The sequence below is a fragment of the Lindgomyces ingoldianus genome (assembly GCF_010093535.1).
Source record: "Lindgomyces ingoldianus strain ATCC 200398 unplaced genomic scaffold BDR25scaffold_10, whole genome shotgun sequence".
NCBI lineage: Eukaryota > Fungi > Ascomycota > Dothideomycetes > Pleosporales > Lindgomycetaceae > Lindgomyces > Lindgomyces ingoldianus.
The window spans coordinates 1,067,009-1,086,731 of record NW_022985171.1 but is presented as its reverse complement, the minus strand read 5'-3'; the positions used below and the strand labels follow the sequence as shown (position 1 = coordinate 1,086,731).

Genomic DNA, 19,723 nt, shown 5'->3' with positions numbered 1-19,723 from the left:
GTCACCCTAGCGTCCGATTTATATCCCCGCCAATGCACCTCATCTTTTACTATACCTTGGAACCTTAGTGCCATTTCACAGGCTTCGAGACCCCTCAATTCTTCGCGCGGTGTGACTTCTGCCTGCCCGACTCTCACGATTTGACCTATTTTTCTTTCCTGGGGTCTCCAAACGAGACTACTCTAACTTCACCACTCTAAAACTTCTACTATGGCCGCTGTATCTCGATAACAATAGCATCTCCGTGGCGCAACCATGTCATCAACTACAGCAACCCCCACAGACGTTCCATCAGGGAATCCAGAGAAGCTGCAAACCCCTGAAGAAAGCGGTTTCAGTCAGAACATTCAATATGACGAGAGCGCGAACATCGAAATGTCGGAAGCTCGACAAAATTGGAAGAACAGCAGATGGAAACGCAAGGTGAACTTTGACGAAAATGAAAAGAGGTACGATACCCTGACTATCAACTCGACTACTGCTTGTCTGCACAATTAGCTGGGTCCTATGCCTTCTCCTGAACTGCACTGATGTTGGATCTTTGACTAGTGACTGGTGGTTTGCGTCTACGGCCATTCCGTAAGTCCACAATACCTTCATACCTCGCCATCAAGGGAAGTGACTTACATGTGACAAGTCTTTTAGCAGCAAGCCTTGGTCCCCTTGCAAATGTCCTTTCTATTGCAGCTCTGGTTACCTTCTGGAGAGAGAATGTGTTCATCGACGATAAATTCGTCCCTGATTTCCAAGGAGTTCCATTTCGAGATCCCCTATGGTGAGGATTGCGGAAGCTTCAACCTCTTTTTCCCACATCTGACGTTAAGCAGGTGCTACTGGCTGAACGTTGCCTCTCTAATATTCGGATTCTTGGGTAACCTCTTCCTCCTCTTAAACTTTACTCAGCGAATTCGCTACATTATTGCTCTTCCGGTCACAATCATCTTTTGGTATCTGTCCACCGGATTTGTAAGTTTTAACCTACTCATACTCTTGTCACTACTTCTACCTCATATTTTCACTTCTCCACTATCTGAACCACTCTAACTTAGAACAAGCTCATGGCAATAACTGCCTGCATGCATATTTACGCACCACCAGTCCGCCCCTATGAGACCTACACCCAAGGCTTTTGGTACGCCATCGCTGCCGCAGCGTTGTACCTTGTTTGCTCTATGATTCTCATGATCAATATGCTTGGGTACTTCTTAGCCCATTACCCTGACACTTTCAATCTCACCGACGCTCAACGTACCTTGATCTTGCAAACAATGCTATTCTTTATTTGGCTAGCAGGAGGGGCCGCCATCTTCGCACGCATAGAAACAGATGATGGGGAGTCAGGGTGGGACTTCGCGGATGCCGTAAGCTTCCACCCCTCTAGCCTTTTTGCACACCCCTTAAAGCAGCGATAGCTAACGTTACCAAGCTATACTTCTGCGATGTAACTATCCTGACTGTTGGATTTGGTGACCTCTACCCTACAAACAATATCGGTCGCGGTCTTGTGTTCCCATATTCCGTTGGCGGTATCATTATGCTCGGTCTTGTCATCTCCTCCATCTATAAATTCATGCGGCAGCTGGGAGAAGAAAATATTGTTCACAAACATCTCAAGCGTGCTCGAGAACGAACGATCTCCCGTACAGTCACTAACTCGTTTGACCTCCGACAGCGCGAGCACGAAGTTCACCATCTCGTTCGTAGGCGAAATCTTCATGCTGGGGACATCAGCGCTCCGTTAGGGGGAAGGGCATACAGAACAGTTATGAGTAGTACAGCCCGCCGCGTAACATCTATTACACCGGTCCAGAACCGTCTCATTCGCAAACCCCGGCTCATCCTTATGCGCGAAGAAAAGGACCGGTTTGAAGCAATGCGAAGCATCCAACGCTCAACCTCGAAATTCAAGAAATGGTACGCGCTAACTTTCTCTATCTTTGCCTTCGGTATTCTCTGGTGTGTAGGGGCAATCGTCTTCTGGGAAGCCGAGAAACATGCTCAAGGCATGACATACTTCCAAGCGCTTTACTTCTGCTACGTCTCACTTCTCACTATCGGCTATGGCGATCTATCCCCGAAATCCAACGCTGGGAGATGTTTTTTTGTGGCATGGAGCCTCATTGCAGTGCCAACCATGACAATTCTAGTATCAGACATGGGCGACACTGTTGTTGAGAAATTCAAGAATTGGTCCAGCCAGCTCGCCGATTTCACTGTGTTACCGAAAGAAGGGATCTGGAGATCCTTTCTGGACAAACACCCCTGGCTTCTGAACTGGATCCAAACAAGACTCGCCAGCCGAGCTGCGAAGAAGAGACTAAAGAAGGGATTCGCCACTATGGATCCTTCGGAAGGCAATCCTGAGAACGGTGAGGAAATCGACGCCGAAGAAGAGGAAGACTTGCGTGCTACTACAAACCCGACGATCCCGTCTCTCGCGGTAGAAGCGGAACAAGATGCTGCAGGTCATGTTCCAACGTCGTTTTCGCTTTCACGACGTCTGGCGTTGAGTATTCGTCGTGTGGCAGCCGATCTCCGGCTTCCGAAAACGAAGAAATATACCTATGAGGAGTGGGTCGAATTTACACGTTTAATACGGTTTACGAAGAGCACTGCAGGTGAGCGGGGCGAAGGTGTACTGCAAGAAGAGGAAGAGGAAGGCCTTGTTGAGTGGGATTGGATTGGCGATGATAGTCCGTTATTAAGTGGGCTCGGTGAGAGCGGATGGTTGCTTCAGAGCCTTTGTGAGAGTCTTGTGAGATTGGAGAAACGAAAGGAGGCGGAGAAAAAGAAGAAGGAGAAGGAGAAAGCGCTATTCAGACTTGATCCTTTGAAAGAAAAGAGTGAAGATGGCACAGAGAAAGATAAAGATGAAGACAAAGAGAAAGAGAAAGATATAGGTATGCAAGAGGCTAGAGGGTCTGGTATAGAGGAAACAGATGAGATTCGGGAAGAGAGAAAGGATGCACAGAACCAAGTGCTGGTTTCTGGAGCAAATGGGAAGGGTCCCGATTAGGAATAGATCGGTAATGAGGTTATGATTAGGTGTCAATTGGATTAGGGCCACGTTAGATTTTTAGGTCGTTTTGGTGTAGTGAATGTTGATCTTGACATCAGGTGCTGACGAATATGACGTAGAAGAGTCAAAAGCAAAGGTAGGCTTGAATGTAATGCTTGACAGAGAGGGCAGAACATCTGAAATATTTATTTAGATTGCCTTGACATGGTTATATTATTTGCTCTTTACCTTTGGTAAGCTCTGACTTAATAGCATCTACACTGTTGCTGCTTGTGGGGTGGTGCTTCTAGTTTCGGAGATTCGTGTCCCGCTCAGTCAGGATCAGAATGGATGTGTGGCTTATAGAGAACAAACAGGGGGAGGAAAGCTTTGGCGATACCTTTCGGAGAAGTCGTTCTCCCTCGCAGGGGAGGTTGCACACCCTCTAAACCTGGCGATCTAGTCTATGTTTGGGATGGGATCCTTTTTGGTCTCTACGGTAATAAATAGGGATGGTTTTCACCTACCCAAGCTTAACCACTCTTCGACTCCTTTTAATCCTCTTTGCTGTTACCTGTGTCCTACGCAAGACTTGTCCAACCAATCATTCCATTGATAAAATATGAGCCGCAATGATATTTCCTTTTCTTTCTACGATACTCTGTGCTGTTTTCAGCTCAGCCTCTAATGGCCTCTTTATGAATCTCTCATCTAATAGCTGTACCGTCGATTTTTCACTAAATGTTCACTTTATACTGGACAAGCACCATGTTTCAAAGAGGTCATCTAGACGGACACTAATTTCGTTCAAATAAGCTAACAAGGCCTTCATGATGATTATGCCGCCACTAGCCCCGCTATCTACTCCAAGTGTCACTTTCTTATCCTACCTGCCGCACTCTCCTACACCACCTGCCTGCCTCGATTCAATCACATATCTCCCACTGTAGCCAGTAAAAAAAGAGTTACAATCGGGATTTAGTTGCCTTTATTAGAAGATCTCACCTAGCTTTTCGGCCTCACCAATTCTGAAATACTCTCTCTCTGTTCGGGGAAAACACCAGTGGCAGCATCCCCAATTGCGACCATTTCGCCTCCAATTGACGTGAACACAAATATTCCAGACAGTACCGGTTCCACAATATCTTCTATGCTCTGCCTATTTACACTACATCTTAGTACTGCAGAATATAGAGTATTGCCGAGCTCGACGCTAACAAAATCTACCTCTACTCTAGTAATAAGGAAAGCGAAAAATTGAGCACCCGCATTAGGTCCCAGTCTTGATCTTGGCATTCCAGTGTTGATTTTACTCGGCATCGGCGCAGGGATTGCTATCAATAGGGCACGTGATTCTAGGTCTTCTACTCCAGAACCCTCTAGTGTGCGCCCGCATTGCACGCATAATGGCCTTTTGATCTGGGTGGTTGTCGAAGAGGAGAACGTAGCTGTGAAGTGTGAGCTTTCTAGTGAGCCCGGCTCTAGGGTGGAGTTCTAGGAAAATGAGGAGCGTGAGAGGCAGAGGGCTTAGATTATATCACTTAGAGAGAGGGTTTTCGGTCAGGTCGTGTAGTTTGAATGGGTGATCATTGCTGGTCTTGCTGTCCACATTGTTGAATGAAGGCAGGTGAACCCTGAAAATCATGCGCCTAGGCGCAAGTGGAAAGTCATATGTAGAAGAATTTCCCTAGCGACAAGTCTACTCCATAGTAGGGTTTATGCCGCCCATGCAAGGGTTGTCTAGGTCTGCAAAGACAATCTAAAGGATCGTAGGCATGTGCAGATCAAGCTCTTCATAGTTCTCCTATTAATAGGTGCTTCTTCTGGTAATATCGAGATGCATTCTGAGCATTCCTGCCCAGCTCATCTTTTTGCACGCCGAAATATCGCTCTCTACTTGCTCCTTTGCTTTCGCTGTCAACCTTTAAGTGATTTTGCTCGATGTTGAGTGTTACCTCTTGGCTGACGTCTTCTGAAGATATTGACCACTTGCGTTGACGGAAATTGTTGGTTTAAGGTCTAGTTCAGGACGATACCACCTGCGAACCTCTGATAACACCTCTTCCACGAAAAAATATCTACGCGGAGAAGAACGTCGATGTCTGTTTCTTTATTGGTGTCTATGATTCTCGAGATAACAGTTTATGATCGATATGAGGTCAACATTTGCAGGGCATGTTGGAGAACAGTTAACACAGGAGATGGGAATCGTCACTACATTCCAACCAATTTGAGAGGTCCTTCAAAAACTTGTGGTTTCCCGTTGTCTTATTTAGAAGGAGAGAGAAGAGAAGATAGGAACGCGAGTCTACAACTAGAGATGTAGACTGAAAGTACTAAAGAAAAACCCTACGGACATCTCAGGAGGAGTAGGAATGGATTTTGAGTTGGCGGGTAACGTATCGAAAATCTGTGTGCTCGTACGCGCTGCATTGCGCTGCACTTTGATGTGCCGAGCTGTGCATCGCATAACATTCATGCCGATATATCTATGCGTTTACCTAAACCTACAGGATAGTCGTGAATACGAAAGCGAACAACAAACAACCCAATCACGCTCATCCTCAGACCGTCCTCGGAGAATTCGAAGAAACCAGCGCGTTGTAACTTGCAACAAGAGGCAGGGAAATGACAGGAAGAGGGAAATAAGGGAACCATTTCTCCAGGGAATCCACATTCTGACAGCCATCCCCTTACTTCTTTCCCCCGTTGGTGGAAAATATCGTGGTGCTCATTCGATCCTTCCTACTCGCGCGACCAGCGTTGCTTGTCGAACGGATATTGTCTCAACTCTCGGCGCCTCGCGCACAAGACAGAAACCCGTGCCTCATCCAGGCGGTTGCGAGACTAGTCCGAAAGGAATGGTTTTCGCACCTAGGTTACGGTTCCCGGACAACGGCACGCAAAACTAGACACAGTTCCGGGATGAATAGACGAAGTGGGAGATAGAAGAGGTACACGATTGGTTAGTGGATTTTTATGCTTAACAAAGTTCCCGCAAACGGTTAACCACTCCAAGTTTTCGGGACCGGGGGCTGCGTCATTATGCCTGTCTGTTTCTTACTTTGTCGGTAGTGGAGGTTGAAGGAGTGCGGAGGTTACTGTGTGAGGTTGAAGTGTAGCGATGTGGCTAGCTGTGATAGGCTAAGCGATGGTCAAAGCTCAAACCATTCACGCAACATCCTGAGGCTGTCGATACAAGCTACGGGCGCCAAGGAGGTATCACGAGGTTTTGACAGCTCGAAGCTTTGGTAAGGCGGCAGAGGCGTGAAGGTCCAGGAGAGGGAGGCAAGAAGAGTACAAAAGCAAGGCAGAGAGCGTTGTAGATAACTTCCATTTTTTTATCTCATCTTCATCAACTGAACTGCAGTTTCATTCCTTAGGGTTCGCTCCTGTCTTGATTGTTTTGATTCTTTCTTTGGCTACAGCTGGGCTGCCATTCGTTCTCTGTGTGTTTGCATTATACCTTCACTTAACGCTTAAGCTATTGTGCTATACCTAGCCCAGGTGGTTTATACTTCATCCTTTTATACGACCCAAAAACAACTTCCCACAATGCGTTTCTCAAGCTCAATCTTCCTTTTCGGCCTCGCTGCTACCTCTCTCGCTGCTCCCGTAGCAAACGCCAAGCGAGGTGTCTTGACGAAACAATCCTACGCCGACTTCCAAGTCTCCGATGGTGTGGCTGGAAATGCGCTCGCGGAAGTGAACGCTAAGTTCCCTGTACGTCCCTTACGGCCTAATATACTATTTCATTTTATATGTTCCTCCTAACAATTCCACAGATCGATACCTCGGACCTCGCAAATGTCGACCCGGCTGATCAACAGATTATCTCGGACGCACGCAAAGTGGCCGAGTCTGCCGAAACCGATGCTTTCAACCCCGCCATCGACGCCGCCTCAGGCGCCGACGCGACTGCGCTCCAGAATGGAAAGATCAAGAATAAGGTGCTGAAATTGCAACTTGAGGTCTTGGATTTGCAGATCAGTCAGGCGCAGGGTGAGGACAACGCGGCAAAGATTGCTGAGGAGCAGACGAAGTTGAATAACAACATTGCTTTGGACAAGAAGGCTGCGGGCCAGGCGAGTCAGAGTGTACAGTTTGATGGCTAGAATTTGAATCGAAGTTGGGATTGGGGTTGGCACAGGGAAATTGAGCGAGGGGATGTGCGCGGAGACTCTGGATTCGTGAATCAGGGCAGCCTTTGATGTATATATTTCATATACTCACATAAAATATAAATTTGAGGGTATGTTCGTTGTCAGTGCAGACTTCTCGAATTCGCAAGGTGAATCTGGCATTTTGAAGCCTGGATGCAAGGTTGGCGGCGCTTGTTGGATTGCGAAAGGTATTAGTTCCAGGTCGAGGAAGAGTGGAACAGACTGTTGAAATACACGCTGAAATCATTCAGATCTGCGGAACTGTACACTGACAACTAATGGCTTTGCAGCCAATGCGCGCTTATTTCGCAACCCAACGCTATAATTTAACGCATTTCCAATTAATAAAGCTGAAATAAAGTTGAAATACAGTTGGTCACGTATTATAATTCCGCTGAGGAGCAATGGTGCTCAACACCTCATTCTGTCCTCCCGTTTCCCGGCTTCACATACCCTTCAGGATACCAAACCATTGCCCAAATCTCCACACCCACTGCACTCTCCCCCGTTGCAACCTCTCCCGCCGCATCCGCCACACCCTTTCCTAATATAAATGGCCCTCCCTCCTCAACAAGCTGAAACCCTACTTTCTTATAAACATCCCTCGAACCGGCACTCGTAGCCTCCAACCAAATTGGCAATCCCTCCCCACTCGCCTTCTTCTGCAGGTCCCTGATTAACGCCGGACAGAGTCCTTTTCCACGGTGCGATTCCTCGGTGCCAATCATGAGGATGTAGTACCACTTTTCGTGCTTATTGAACGTGGTTTTCTTGACACCATCAGCTAAGGCGGGATACTCAAACAATACCCGCCGGAACCGTGTCAAGCCAGCCGTCCAAATTAATCCCAAAATCCCTGCCTTGATTAACGAGAGCCAGGCCAAAAGGTTGAGATCGTCGACTTTTTGCCCCGGTAGCATTATCACTGCTGCGGATTGAAATCCGGGTTCTTGGACTAGCTCCGTATTAGGACTAGCCTGATTTGCGGGAGTCAGATTTGGGTAGGAAGATTCATAGAAAATAGCGTCTTTGAGCGTAGCGGCGCTGAACATGCAATGGAAGAGTTTGTGTAGTGCAGCGCTTCTGGCGGGACCGCGGGGAATGCTGTTTAGGAAATAGGCCATGACGGGGTCGGCGGAGAACGCGGATGCTAGGACTGTGGTTGTTCGGGGTTCATATTCTGGAGGAGTGTTAGTCTAGAGATGAGAAAGGGATGTGAGGGGGAAGAGAGTCGCTTACTGACGCCAGAGGCGGTTGTAATCTGCACTGCGGCATTTGGATGGGCCATTATGTGTATGTGAAAAGCCCGGGGATTGATATTAAGTGAGACGAAGAGAAGTTGGGGTTGAAATTAAGGTTGAGAGGTCTGGGGTTTTCGTGTTATGAAAACAATTGAACAATAAATACTTAGCGTGTCAGCACCGCGCTGCAATATCCCAAGGGAGTAATTATGTACGAGTAGAGAGTTCGTTCCTAATCTTCGTTGTTGTGATCGATTACTTAATCTAGTCTGTGAACTTTGGCTTTACGCTGAGATTAATAGTTCCTCGACACTTGGACGCCCATCTTTACTCATATTTAATATTTGTGCACGCTCAGGGATGGGAACTTGAGAGCCGCGACGTCCCGCGGCGGAACCCGTGGAGTGCGCTGAAGCAATGGAGGCTAAGGAGTGGGCTGTGCTTATTACCGAATTTTAGTGCTGATTGGTCTTTGAAACTTCTCTCTAACCCAGCTGCACCGACGTCAGTTGAAGAATCTTGACAACTGTCAGGGTCAGATGCAACTCTGTCAGAGCTGTTCCTGACAGCTTCTGACGGACAACACCATTCTCAGCTGAGGCTGACTGATCTACTGATGCCCGATATAGGTTCAGGTGCTGCGTGTGCCAGCCGCAGGAATGCGATTCGGCCGAGCTGAGGCCAAGATGAGAGTTGCTAATGTCTTGGGTTTGGCAGCCTGGGTCTAGGTCGAATGGATTGGGTTCTCAACAACCAGATATGAGTTATCACAAGGGTTTCCGTACTTTGGGTGAGTCCTGCGGCACGTTTGGTGCAAGGGTGAAAAGATCCCATTACTCTTTGATCTCTGGCAACTCCACGAGTTGAAAGAGATGAAGGGTTTCGCACAAAAAGTCTCGGGCTAGCTTCTTGCTTTGGGACCTTGCAGCAGATAGAAGTATTAGATATAATACAGTACAGAGGAGCTGCTCTACTTGTTTAAAGCATACGCATTTGACCTTCACAACTAAGATCCAATTTCCTGCGCCCTGATATGCTCAACCATCCCATACCTCACACCCCCTGAGAAAAAAAAAACTTATTCCCAACCTTCGGGCTCCCCTTTCCTACGAACGTCCCAAAATCCTGGCATAAGCATCCTCTACTTCCCTCGCCACCTCCAACAACGTAACAATAACAATCTGATGCGTAACATTCGGCAGCCGGTCTCTATGAAGACCAATCCACTCCAACGGCGGTGTGGCCTCACCCATATCGCGTAGCTGCGGCGTTTCTATTAGCGGGGGCTCGAGTGGGGTGTAGTTGTATTTGGACTGTGGGACGTTTACTACGGCAGTGATTTTCTCTTGATTTTGGTTCTGAGGTGTGGATACGGTTGGGGCGTTGTCGTTTGGGGAGCCTAGGGTTCTGGGTGTAGCCGTATTGTCTTTTACTTGATCATGATCGCGATTAGTATTAGTCGCAACCAGAGCTTCAGTAGAGGGATTGGCGGGGGTGCCCGAACTCGTAATCTTGACCGCAGACTCCGGCAACGGTTTCCCTAGCCTACTCGCCAAACTCCTCGAATGATTTCCCCACATGGTCCTAATATACGAAATGCGATTATAATTCCACCCGACATCCACTTTCCCCTCCAAACTACTCTTAAAGATATAATCAATATGATTGTTCTCCGGGACCTGCCATGTGTGCATCGTAGCAATGACCTTGGGGACTCGTAAAATCGTGCCGCCGCGCGCGGACCTTGCGCTCTCAGCAACATCCTCGACGGTAAGATCGCTCACGGGTTTGGTTTTCTTGGGGTTGGGGATGGGCGAGAGCGCGACGGAGAGTTGGCCAAGCGTCATGCCGAGGCCGGAGTGAATTTTGGATTGTTCGAGTGCGACGGCGAAGCGGGCCTGGACGTCTGAGGCTTCAAGCATGAAGATTTGGCTGTCGGTGAAGGTGCTGGGGAAGACGCCTACGTTGATGGACCGGAGTGTTACGACGACGTCTGTGTGCAGGGAAATTGGTGTTTTGAAACTGTCGCCGTCGGGTTTTCTGGCGATCATGCTTTGGGAGGCGGAACGGCCGAAGGGCGTGGCGACTGACGATTTGCGGCGCAGGAATTTCTCGATGTCTTTAAGCGATTGTTTGTATGCCTGCTGATTTTCTTGTACCAGGCGCTCGATGGCTTGCCAGAGCGCTAGGCCTTGCGCTGCGCTGGTTGCTGTGCAGAAGACGTGGACCTTGTCGCCGTCTAGAATGGCAACGAGGCGATCTCGGGAGTCCTTCGATTGTTCGTGTACGTTGTACATCAAGAAGTTGAAATTGGCGATATCAGCAACCATGAAAGCTTGATAGTCGAAACCGGCCTTTGCACGCAGTTGCTGGAAGCCAAGCGATGCTTGGACGAGAGGCGTTTGTCGGATACTCGTTGCCTGTGACGGCCAGCTAATAGATGTGCGTACCCTGACGCCTGCAAGCTCGACGAAGCCACTTGTACGGCCAGAACTCTCGATAGCGACCTTCTTGATACCTATGCAGAGATTCTGCTCCCAGTCGGTGCTCTTCTTAGAAGACGCCCAGAGGTCGGAAATACTGAGTGATGTCTTTCCAATCGCTTGCCCAAGATCTAGCTCCACTGATACATTTGCGATAGCCACATTGGCATTCCAAGGGAATGCAGTTGCAGCAGTGACTTGCTGATAACGTTGGATGAGGTACTCCTGGGGCTCGGTGCTGACGTTTGTGGCTGGGGGTTTCGAGGCTTGTCGGATTTCAGGTGGGATCCAAATTTCTCGGAACAAAAGGAAATCCTGAAGCTGGCGAGCATTTACTTGGAGATGCATAGGATTGACTTTGAGGATGGCCGATATACCACTTGTGCCGCTAAGGTGCTTACTGTTCATTAATGAAAGAACGATGGAATCGACATCGAAACCGAAGGTAGACTCTCGCGAGTAGACATGTTGAACGGTTGCTTCAAGCTTTTCAAACGCAGCGGATGCTGCAAAGAAATGACCATGCTCCTGGGATTTGACGCTATTCACCGTTACATAAATGTCCTCCAGCTTGGCAATCGCAGCGACTCGAGCAATAGGCTGACAGCTGAGACTGAACTCCTGCTTGCAAATTCTCAGCCCGAGGTTCAGACGCGTCCTGCCTAGGATGGTACTGGGATCTGCGGTGATAATATTATCTTCGTCAGGTAGTTTTGCGGCGGGTTTTGGCTGCGACCCAGGTGACTTTTCCGTGTCTAGAGACTCGTCTGTGTCACGAACGACTTCCTTAATACTGTCGGAAATGTCAATGATCAAAGGTACGACAGTCGGGTAGAGCGTATTGTTGGAACCATTGACCCTAAGCTCGGCATTGAGTGATGGGTCTTGTCCATCGTCATTGTACTCCACTTTGAGAGCTACGCCCGGAGCTCGCAGGGCCGTACTACTGGTGGAGCTATCCCCAATAAATTGGCTATAACGCCCTTTTTGCTGCGATCGGCTGTCTTTGGGTGAGGCCGCATCATTGCCACTTAGATGTACAACCGCACCAGCGAAATTGGCATCGACAAGCAGCGAAGCCCACCTCTTGTTCCCAAATGGATTCTTTCGCTGAGCTCCGCTGGTAGTCGGTGTCATATTCCAAGTGGCTGAAGAAGCGCGAAATTTCTTGCCTGCTAGGGCAATTGATCGCTCAATGACATTCGCTGGAAGGATAAATCGAGAATCTAGTCGAAGATCAAGGCTCTTTCCAGCAGCTTGGAAGGCAATCTTTCGCGTCTCTTTGGTAGAGCTATACGCGACGTTGAATACCACCTCAGGAAGTAGAGCTGAATTTGGAGATCGTTGCTTCTTGTTCCCAGAGACTGGCACCATCTGTAATCGCATGTCCTCGATCGCTAGACGTGCAGCGTCATCTCGCCGTGTCGAAAGATCAATTCTCCTAAATGATAAGACGAGATCTTCTGATTCTGTTCGTGGATATGGAGGGATTGAAGTCCCTACGACCCAGCTGATCTGAATGTTCAGCAGCTCGAGTGAGTAGGTTGAGCTAAATAGAGCTCCAGAGCTGAGGCTATCAACCTCGGTGTTTGTTTCGCTCTTCTCGCGCCTGTGGGAGGTACGACTCTTAGTATGACGGAGCCTGCGTAAATATTTCTTCTCTTTTGACAGGTCTAAATCCTTGATCTTATCCTGGAGATGATTCACCACATCTACAACCGCCGAAGCAGTATCAGCAAATATATTAACCTCTAGCTCTGAGCTTCTGACGCGATATGCTCTTCGACCTAGCTCTGATTCTCCCTGAGACGTGGCTTGGAAGGTTGCGCCAAATGTAAGGTTTCCGCAACGACGGATAGATAATGAGTCAGTTAAGCTCATCTCAACATTGATTTGCTGTAGGTGTGCAACTACCTCTGGCAGGGCTAGAATTTCCAGATACGGGCCTATGTTTGTAGCTTTGACTTGGATGCAAGCCACCTTAACAGCCAAATTGGCTGTAGGTGAGTCGGGTGACTGCCCAGGAGCACTCGCGAGGATATTGAGACCAGAGAGTGTCATTTGAACGCCGAACACAACATCTTGTGATGGGGGAGGTGTCTTTGCAACCGGCGATTGAGTCACATCGGGGAAGATGTCCTCAATGTGGGTTTTAAAGACCGCTAAGTCCTCTTTGATGGCATGAACAACACTGGAAATTTCAGGTTTGTTGATTGTGGAGATTAGTGCTTGGATTTCGGACGCCTGAACATGCATTGTTTCGATAATCCCAGAGGCAAAGATTTTTATTTCCTTTTCCGTATTGGTAACGGTCAAGCGGCCGTTGACAGGAGGTAATTGCAATGAACTGATGACATTGGACCCTTCAATCGAGCTGCTATACAACCTGTGGGTATGGCCCTCAAGGTCGTAGTTGACCTTAAGCGTAACGTCTTGCCCAAGGGTTGGGACCACCGAGATTCGACCAGATGAACCGGTAATAGACCAAGTGAGTGCTTGAAGCAAGGCTAACTCGATAGTATATGCGTCCATGAGTAAGGCTACCGTGATGATAGGAAGTTGAGCCACTGCTACGGTACGCTGACTTGAGCCAGTCTGCTTCTTGAGAGTTTGCCGTATAGACGTGACTTGGTCGTAGAAGTAGGCAACCTCGTCACGGAGAACAGAATCGATGACCTCAATGAATCCAAGGATGTCTTCTTTAACCTGCAACTCGATCATTCGACTTGCACTGGCTATTTTGATTTCATCGGGCATTGATTCGCCAGTACGATACTCGTGTCGGGCGAAGTATAAACTGGGATAGTCAAATTGTGACCGAAGCATTAGCCGAGATCGAGAGAGGAGCTCCATAACAGCCTGGTCAAGGTGCAAAAGCACGGTTATCGTGTCACCATGGCCAGAGGCTCTATTGTCAGAACCAACAACAGAAAGCCGGAATTGGCGTCCCCTGGAGATACTGCGAAGGTTGACGGTATCCAAGCTAACTTCAGCTTTATCTGTCACATATATGAGCTGGAAATTATGATCCTCGCCCACATTGTCGTCGAGTTGCGTCGAAACTGGCTTCGGCTTGGGGGAAGTGTTGGAACCCTTTTGCAACTTGCCATCTTGAAAAATCTTGACCATAATTTCAAACAGCTCGCAAATCTCCCAACTGAGTCTGATAGAACTATCCCCAGTGTTGATTTGTATAATCGTAGACTTCTTGGGAGTCTCAGTGCCAATGAGCATGAGACCTGTTGGCCTAGGTGGGGGAATGATTGCGACATTGATGGCTAACATTCGTAGAGCAGCCTCGCTCTGCTTAGGACCCGGATCAATGATCAATTTTACCATAGCTGACCGGATGTCCAGATACAGTGGGGAAGCCTGCGAAAACCCTTTCTCATCCGTTGGTGATTTATAGAGTGTCCTCATCGCCAGACTTTTCTTGACATGAGCTAAATCCCAGGTCCGCCATCGGTCCCATGACGAGATGACCTTGTCTTCAGCTCCTTGAGGACAGTCAATAGATGAGTGGGAGCACTGGTCAAGCAGTTTCGTTTTATCACTCTCTGGTAGGCAGAGCCAAATGTAACGAAGCCGGGATATAATTTTCCACGAGTCGTGGTTGCGAAGGTGATCTCTTGCGGCTCGGAGTGCGTACGACGGTCTTGTTAAGAATGCAGGGTCTGGGATTTGCTCTTGCGAGTTGGTGAGGAACCATGCTAGGTAGCGGAGACGTAACTGCTGTTTTGCTTCGATGTGCTCGAACCTTGTTCCAAGATCGTCCACGAGTAAAATTGTTCGGTGGATGAGTGAGGCTAGATACTCAATCTTACGGCTTGCAGTTGCAACCTCAAATGCTCTGAAAGATAGATTGACCGAAGCATCTTTGCCCTTCAGCATCCACACAAGGAGATCTGTAATTTCGGCTTGAACCGCAACGCCATCATTCGGAATCTGGAGGGCCCTTTCCGTCACGGATATACCAAGTGAACCTAGGGTGGTGTGAAGAGAGACGGTGTTTTCGCCACCTCGCTCACCAGGGAGACTCTTAATACGAGTGACAAGATTGAGCTGGTTCAATATCAGGTCATACTGGTCTTTTCCGACTTCGATCTCACTCTCAACATGGGAAGTGAAATCACTCCCAAAGCGTAGATGAGCAAATGGAATGCGAATGTTGAACTCGATGGATGTTCCCTTTCCCTCACGTCGCTTCTGATTGTTGAGGATCTTCATCATTACATCGATTTGGAACACATCTAACATATCCTCTGGCCTTGCAGGATGAATGAGCTCCATAAAATTCGACAAGCACCGGACAGCTTCTGGGGTGCAATACATCCGAATACCCGGCTCAGCGCTGATTAGAAGGCTAGTGTGATGAAAGCTCTCGTCAAGATGTTTGGTGGGCATATCGTTAAATGTAGGCAAGTCGTCGTCGTTTTGGTCGAAACTAGATGACAGTGCTGGGAAAACTGGCACATCGGACAGGTCTGGCTCGACTTGGTCCAGGGGAAAGTATGGATTCGTTAAAGAGCTGGACAGAGCGAGAGAAGAACGAGGAAGATTTCTGCGCTGTCTTTCATCGTTGCTTGGAAGGAGATACTGGCGCTCGGTGCTCATTGTACGCGAGGGTGACCCACCAAGTAACGTTCTGCTCTGGCTAGACTCAACGGTGCGGCTGTTTGCTCGATGTTGATGAATGGAGTGAATGCTGTGAGCAAGGGAGCCTATTGAAGCCGATCGCATCCGGGGAGAGCGCAACTGTCGCCCCCTTGTGGAAGTTAGTTCGGAGTAATACCCTGACGAGATAGATGATCGATTTACGTCACGTTGAGGTTTGAAAAGGAAGATAGGATGCGGAATTTCTGGGAATTGCATTGCAGGAGGTTTAACACTGTCCCTGTGTTTGTCATGACGATGATCAGCAGGCGACGGATGGTCGATGAAAAGGAATTGTGCGCGATTGGTCCTCTGGTCGTGTTCTTGCATATGAGTTTGTTGCTTGTTACGTTCCTCCGTGAAGTCCAGTTTTCGTTCCAGCATATTCAGTGACACAGTGGTGTGGATAAAAGCATGAGTTCCAACAACGTGCTTCTCGCCTGTTCGAGACCTGTGACGAGAGTGAGCTCTTACGTTAACAGCTCCAAGGGTTAAGTCGGGGACGTAAGCTTTTAGACGCTGGGAGAAATTCGTGCCGGCTAGGTCATTGAAATCTAGGTTGATGGGACCGGTACTTAAGAGTACAGCTTCCTTCGCAATATGGAGCCATACATGGACATTTTGCGTCTTAAGTCGGAGAAACGTTGAATCATGGATGACCAAAGGCTCGGCTATTGGAAGAGCGTTCTCATCATCGTCAAATGTAAAAGCAAATGATCGTATAGCGCCAACTGCTTGTTTGATAAAGTCGGAAGTGCATTCACCAGATATCTTTCCGACGTCGAAGTCCCAGTTACAGAGATATGTGGGTTCTGCAGGTGGCAGTCCAAAGAGGCGGTGGCCGTATATAGTCAATGATGCAATGAACACCTCGGTCTGACCACTGAAATCATTTGGTAAACCTGAACTGGTGATTGAAGTCCCGAGGGAGATGCTAAGAGGACTGAAATCTACCATGAGATCCATATAATAATTTGTAAACCTGAGGTCGGCTGACGCATAAGGTAGATCGACGCGAAGACTATTCTCTGATGAATAGAGATTTGAGGGCAAAAGAACGTTGACCTGATCTGCCGAGATGCAGAGAATCACGTCGAGGTCATTCGAGACCTTCATAGACTGGTCTTTTGGCGTGGTATCGTCCACTGCTAGACTCAGGGTAGGGAGTTCCTGGAACTCTTCAAGGGTCTTGAAGTGCAGATCGTCACCAAAATAGTTATCCTTTATTTTCATGAAATGATGAACAACAAAGCCATAGAGCTCGAGAGCTAGTCGACTGCCCTGGATATCCATATAGAGCCGATCGGTGTTCATCGACGATGTCTCGGACATATAGGTATGGCTGCCTTTGAGAGTCAAACCACCTAGTTGCGCTACATTCGTCGAACGGACGAAGGCGTTCAAGGAATTTTTGGATGGCATACAGAGCTCCAGTCCCATATCTTGGGCCCGCAAGTTGAAATGAATTTCGTTTTGAAGTGGCCTGAATCGATCGAGTGGTATCGTGAGGTCCCCATACAAGCGTTGGCCATAGAGAATAATGAAGTTGTTGTCATCTATATCGGATGGGTTGTTGACAATGTTCGAGTCGTTAGTATTGAGGTATAACTTAAAGTCCACGAGGTTGATGTTTAACAGGTACTGAAAGGGGACAAACGTGAAGTAGCGTGAAGGGGGACCGGATCCCCAGTCTGCAATAAGGTCTGTGATGAGAAATAGATGATCTCTGAGCAAGAAGAGCTCTAAATCACGACACGAAATGTTGAAGATCCATTTCCGTAAACTGTTCCAGCTCAGGGGATTTGACAGATCGCAGTCCAAGCCGATTGTGCCTGAGCGCCACAGCAACCCATGGTTAACGCTCGATGATATCTCAGTGCCTATGATGTCCACATCTAAGTTGTTCTTGTATCCTTGCTCCCCAGCGACCATGTCCATGACGTAGTTCACTGTAGAATTCCCAGCAACCTTTATATCAATCCAAGCAAAAGGACGTACATTGGGACCAGCAGTGCCTTTGTCTCGATGTTTCGCTCTGATTGGCTTCTTGCGGGCCCTAGGCTTAGGATGTGCTTTGTCTGTGGCTTTCTTCTCATGTCCTGTTAAGGTATGCGCTTTTCCCTTCCATTTCCAATCTTTCGAGGACTCACGAACCGGGATACGGAGTACAGTATCATTTTCGATGCTCAAAAAGAGTTTGAAGATCGACAGCACCCTCAATTCTCCGGGGTTTAAAGGAGAGGCCGCTACAGCATCGACGTGCGCTCCCGGGAAGAAGAAAGATTGGAAAATCACTCGTTGGCGATCGGCCCACGGACCATAGTTGATGATGCCTCCATACACTTGAATGTCCATGCCGTATTCGGGAGGTATGCCCCCATTGATATCTTCCGGGCGAGCAGGATCAAATTGAACACTGTTTTCGGCATCGCTGGGGACCGGTGCTGGGATGTCCCAATAGAAGCTCACGTTGATGCAGGGACAGTCTGCAATAAGAGAAGATCTCCCGTACTCAACCCCATCCCACTCCCCATGGGCATCGTTCTGACTGTTATCTAAGTAACGCGTAAGACCCTTCCAGCGTTCCTGTCCAGGAAATTCCATTTGGGCTCCGAAAATTTTCGCAGCCATCCCAGATTTCGACGCGGGGTGGGTGTGGATGGAGTCTGTAGACTTAGAAAACAGTGCCGAGAGACTCGAGAAGCCACTACTCCAGTGCCTACGCTGCCTCTTGGTGCGCGCACGCTTCTCGCTCTCCTCTTTTTCGGGGATGCTATGATCCATCTCTTGCTTAATATGCATGGCAGACTCTAGCTGGTGGGACTTGAAATCGGGATTGGGCTTCAGGTGTACAACAGGATGTGTGAATTGGAAATTGAAGACTTGTTGGTATACATCTAGGGCTCTGCAGGGAGCTGCATCAAATTCGCCGCTTGCCTTCTCGAACTGGGCCGTTATGATAGAGGTAGTGTGCTCGTTTCCAACAACAATGGCACCTTTGCTGCAGTCAAAATGAATGGGCAACAGCCGAAGAAAGGAAGGGGGGTCATCTGGTTTTGTCTTTCGGGGCTCAGCGTGTTCTTCCCCGTCTGGTTTAACATTGTCCTCAGGAGCATGGCCCTTCAGATTCTTGTGGCGTCCTTCCTCGGTGTTCGTATTCACCGAACCGGTCACCGAGCCGTTCTTTCCCAGTTCAGACATTGAACCCTCAGCATGATGTCCACCTGGTTTGGCGGAATCATTAGCTTTGCGCTGTATCGCATCGATGATACCATCGTAGGCTGGGCTACGATTGTACATGAAGGCTTCCACACCGGAGACCTTGATGGAGATTCGACATGGCAGGCGTTTCTGTGTCTGCTTCCCTCCCTTTTCAGCTTTGTCTGCCGTCCTACTTCGGCTACCAGAGCGGCTGCCTTCGGTCGTGGGGGTCCGGTTGCCATCGCCGCCATGGGAAGGACGCTCATCGGAGTGGATCTCTGCCTCCTTGACCCGCCGTATCCAGTATTGCCACGTGATATAGCCGCCATGTACCAAGATAGTCTCATTGTGCCCGTGGTACCGTATGTCTTTGAAGAATATGCGGCCGCCGAGGAGGGAGATCTGGAGAGCTTGGATGTCGATGTAGGCGCGGTAAGTGTGCCAGGTGTACGCTCTGATGCCGTAGGAGACAACAGTAGCGAAGAGCCGGTTGAAGTAGAAGAGGAAGAAGACAGTCCTGGAGCAGGTGAGCAGCCGAAGAAAAATCGGAGGTTCTTCAGGAGCCTTACAAGATGCCACAGATGAGCAATTCAATGAGGAAGACCCTAGCTACAGATTAGAGGTTGGACTAGAGCGACGCGGGAGCGGCTAACCAGTTGAAGCCGACGTGTGGATTCAACGGCTCTGATACAATGCTCCGGGCCATGTTGGCAGTTGGGTGAGGTTCGGGGACGAGGGTCGATCATGGCGGTCCGGCGCAGACAGACTGCATTATGGCGCGTCCCAAGAAACCACCCAAAACTGAGAGTCTAGAGGTTGCTTCAGACGATCACCGGAATTGTCCTGAGTGAGCATCCCAGGACTTGGCGGTTGGCAATGGGTGGAAGGCAGTCGGAGAAACATGCATGGGTGCCGCGAATCTCGAATCTTGGAATGCGCGTCACAGACCCGTTGTGGCCCAAGCTTCTCTGCATCCACCTCGAC

The 19,723-nt window shown here is 48.7% G+C and overlaps 4 protein-coding genes across 4 annotated transcripts; 2 read left to right on the top strand and 2 right to left on the bottom strand.

The window, feature by feature from the left end:
* Positions 1–255: 255 nt before the first annotated feature.
* Positions 256–3,016, top strand: BDR25DRAFT_312758 (voltage-gated potassium channel; the record flags this gene model as incomplete). The annotated part of the gene is made up of 6 exons (XM_033691324.1): positions 256–449; positions 550–579; positions 638–775; positions 828–966; positions 1,050–1,361; positions 1,427–3,016. The coding sequence occupies 6 exons, from the start codon at positions 256–258 to the stop codon at positions 3,014–3,016; spliced, it is 2,403 nt and encodes an 800-aa protein (XP_033549718.1).
* Positions 3,017–6,223: 3,207 nt separating this feature from the next.
* BDR25DRAFT_283447 (uncharacterized protein) lies at positions 6,224–7,198 on the top strand. The gene is made up of 2 exons (XM_033688049.1): positions 6,224–6,721; positions 6,784–7,198. The coding sequence occupies exons 1-2, from the start codon at positions 6,554–6,556 to the stop codon at positions 7,111–7,113; spliced, it is 498 nt and encodes a 165-aa protein (XP_033549717.1). The 5' UTR covers positions 6,224–6,553; the 3' UTR covers positions 7,114–7,198.
* A 282-nt stretch (positions 7,199–7,480) lies between these two features.
* On the bottom strand, positions 7,481–8,703 carry BDR25DRAFT_302476 (uncharacterized protein). Its single transcript, XM_033689802.1, has 2 exons — positions 8,401–8,703; positions 7,481–8,341 (listed from the first exon to the last, which is right to left on the bottom strand). Exons 1-2 carry the CDS (start codon positions 8,447–8,449, stop codon positions 7,581–7,583), a joined length of 810 nt encoding a protein of 269 aa, XP_033549716.1. The 5' UTR covers positions 8,450–8,703; the 3' UTR covers positions 7,481–7,580.
* An 805-nt stretch (positions 8,704–9,508) lies between these two features.
* BDR25DRAFT_366110 (uncharacterized protein) lies at positions 9,509–19,612 on the bottom strand (the record flags this gene model as incomplete). Its single annotated transcript, XM_033696939.1, has 6 exons — positions 19,393–19,612; positions 19,309–19,344; positions 15,889–19,256; positions 14,905–15,342; positions 9,836–14,868; positions 9,509–9,760 (listed from the first exon to the last, which is right to left on the bottom strand). Exons 1-6 carry the CDS (start codon positions 19,443–19,445, stop codon positions 9,509–9,511), a joined length of 9,180 nt encoding a protein of 3,059 aa, XP_033549715.1. The 5' UTR covers positions 19,446–19,612.
* Positions 19,613–19,723: the final 111 nt, after the last annotated feature.

Excerpts from the sequence above, each read along its gene's own strand:
- BDR25DRAFT_283447 (XM_033688049.1), top strand. The coding sequence starts at position 6,554 with ATGCGTTTCTCAAGCTCAATCTTCCTTTTCGGCCTCGCTGCTACCTCT. Across the intron at positions 6,722-6,783 it reads AAGTGAACGCTAAGTTCCCT|ATCGATACCTCGGACCTCGC; the intron begins GTACGTCCCTTA and ends ACAATTCCACAG.
- BDR25DRAFT_302476 (XM_033689802.1), bottom strand. The coding sequence starts at position 8,449 with ATGGCCCATCCAAATGCCGCAGTGCAGATTACAACCGCCTCTGGCGTC. Across the intron at positions 8,342-8,400 it reads TACAACCGCCTCTGGCGTCA|AATATGAACCCCGAACAACC; the intron begins GTAAGCGACTCT and ends ACACTCCTCCAG.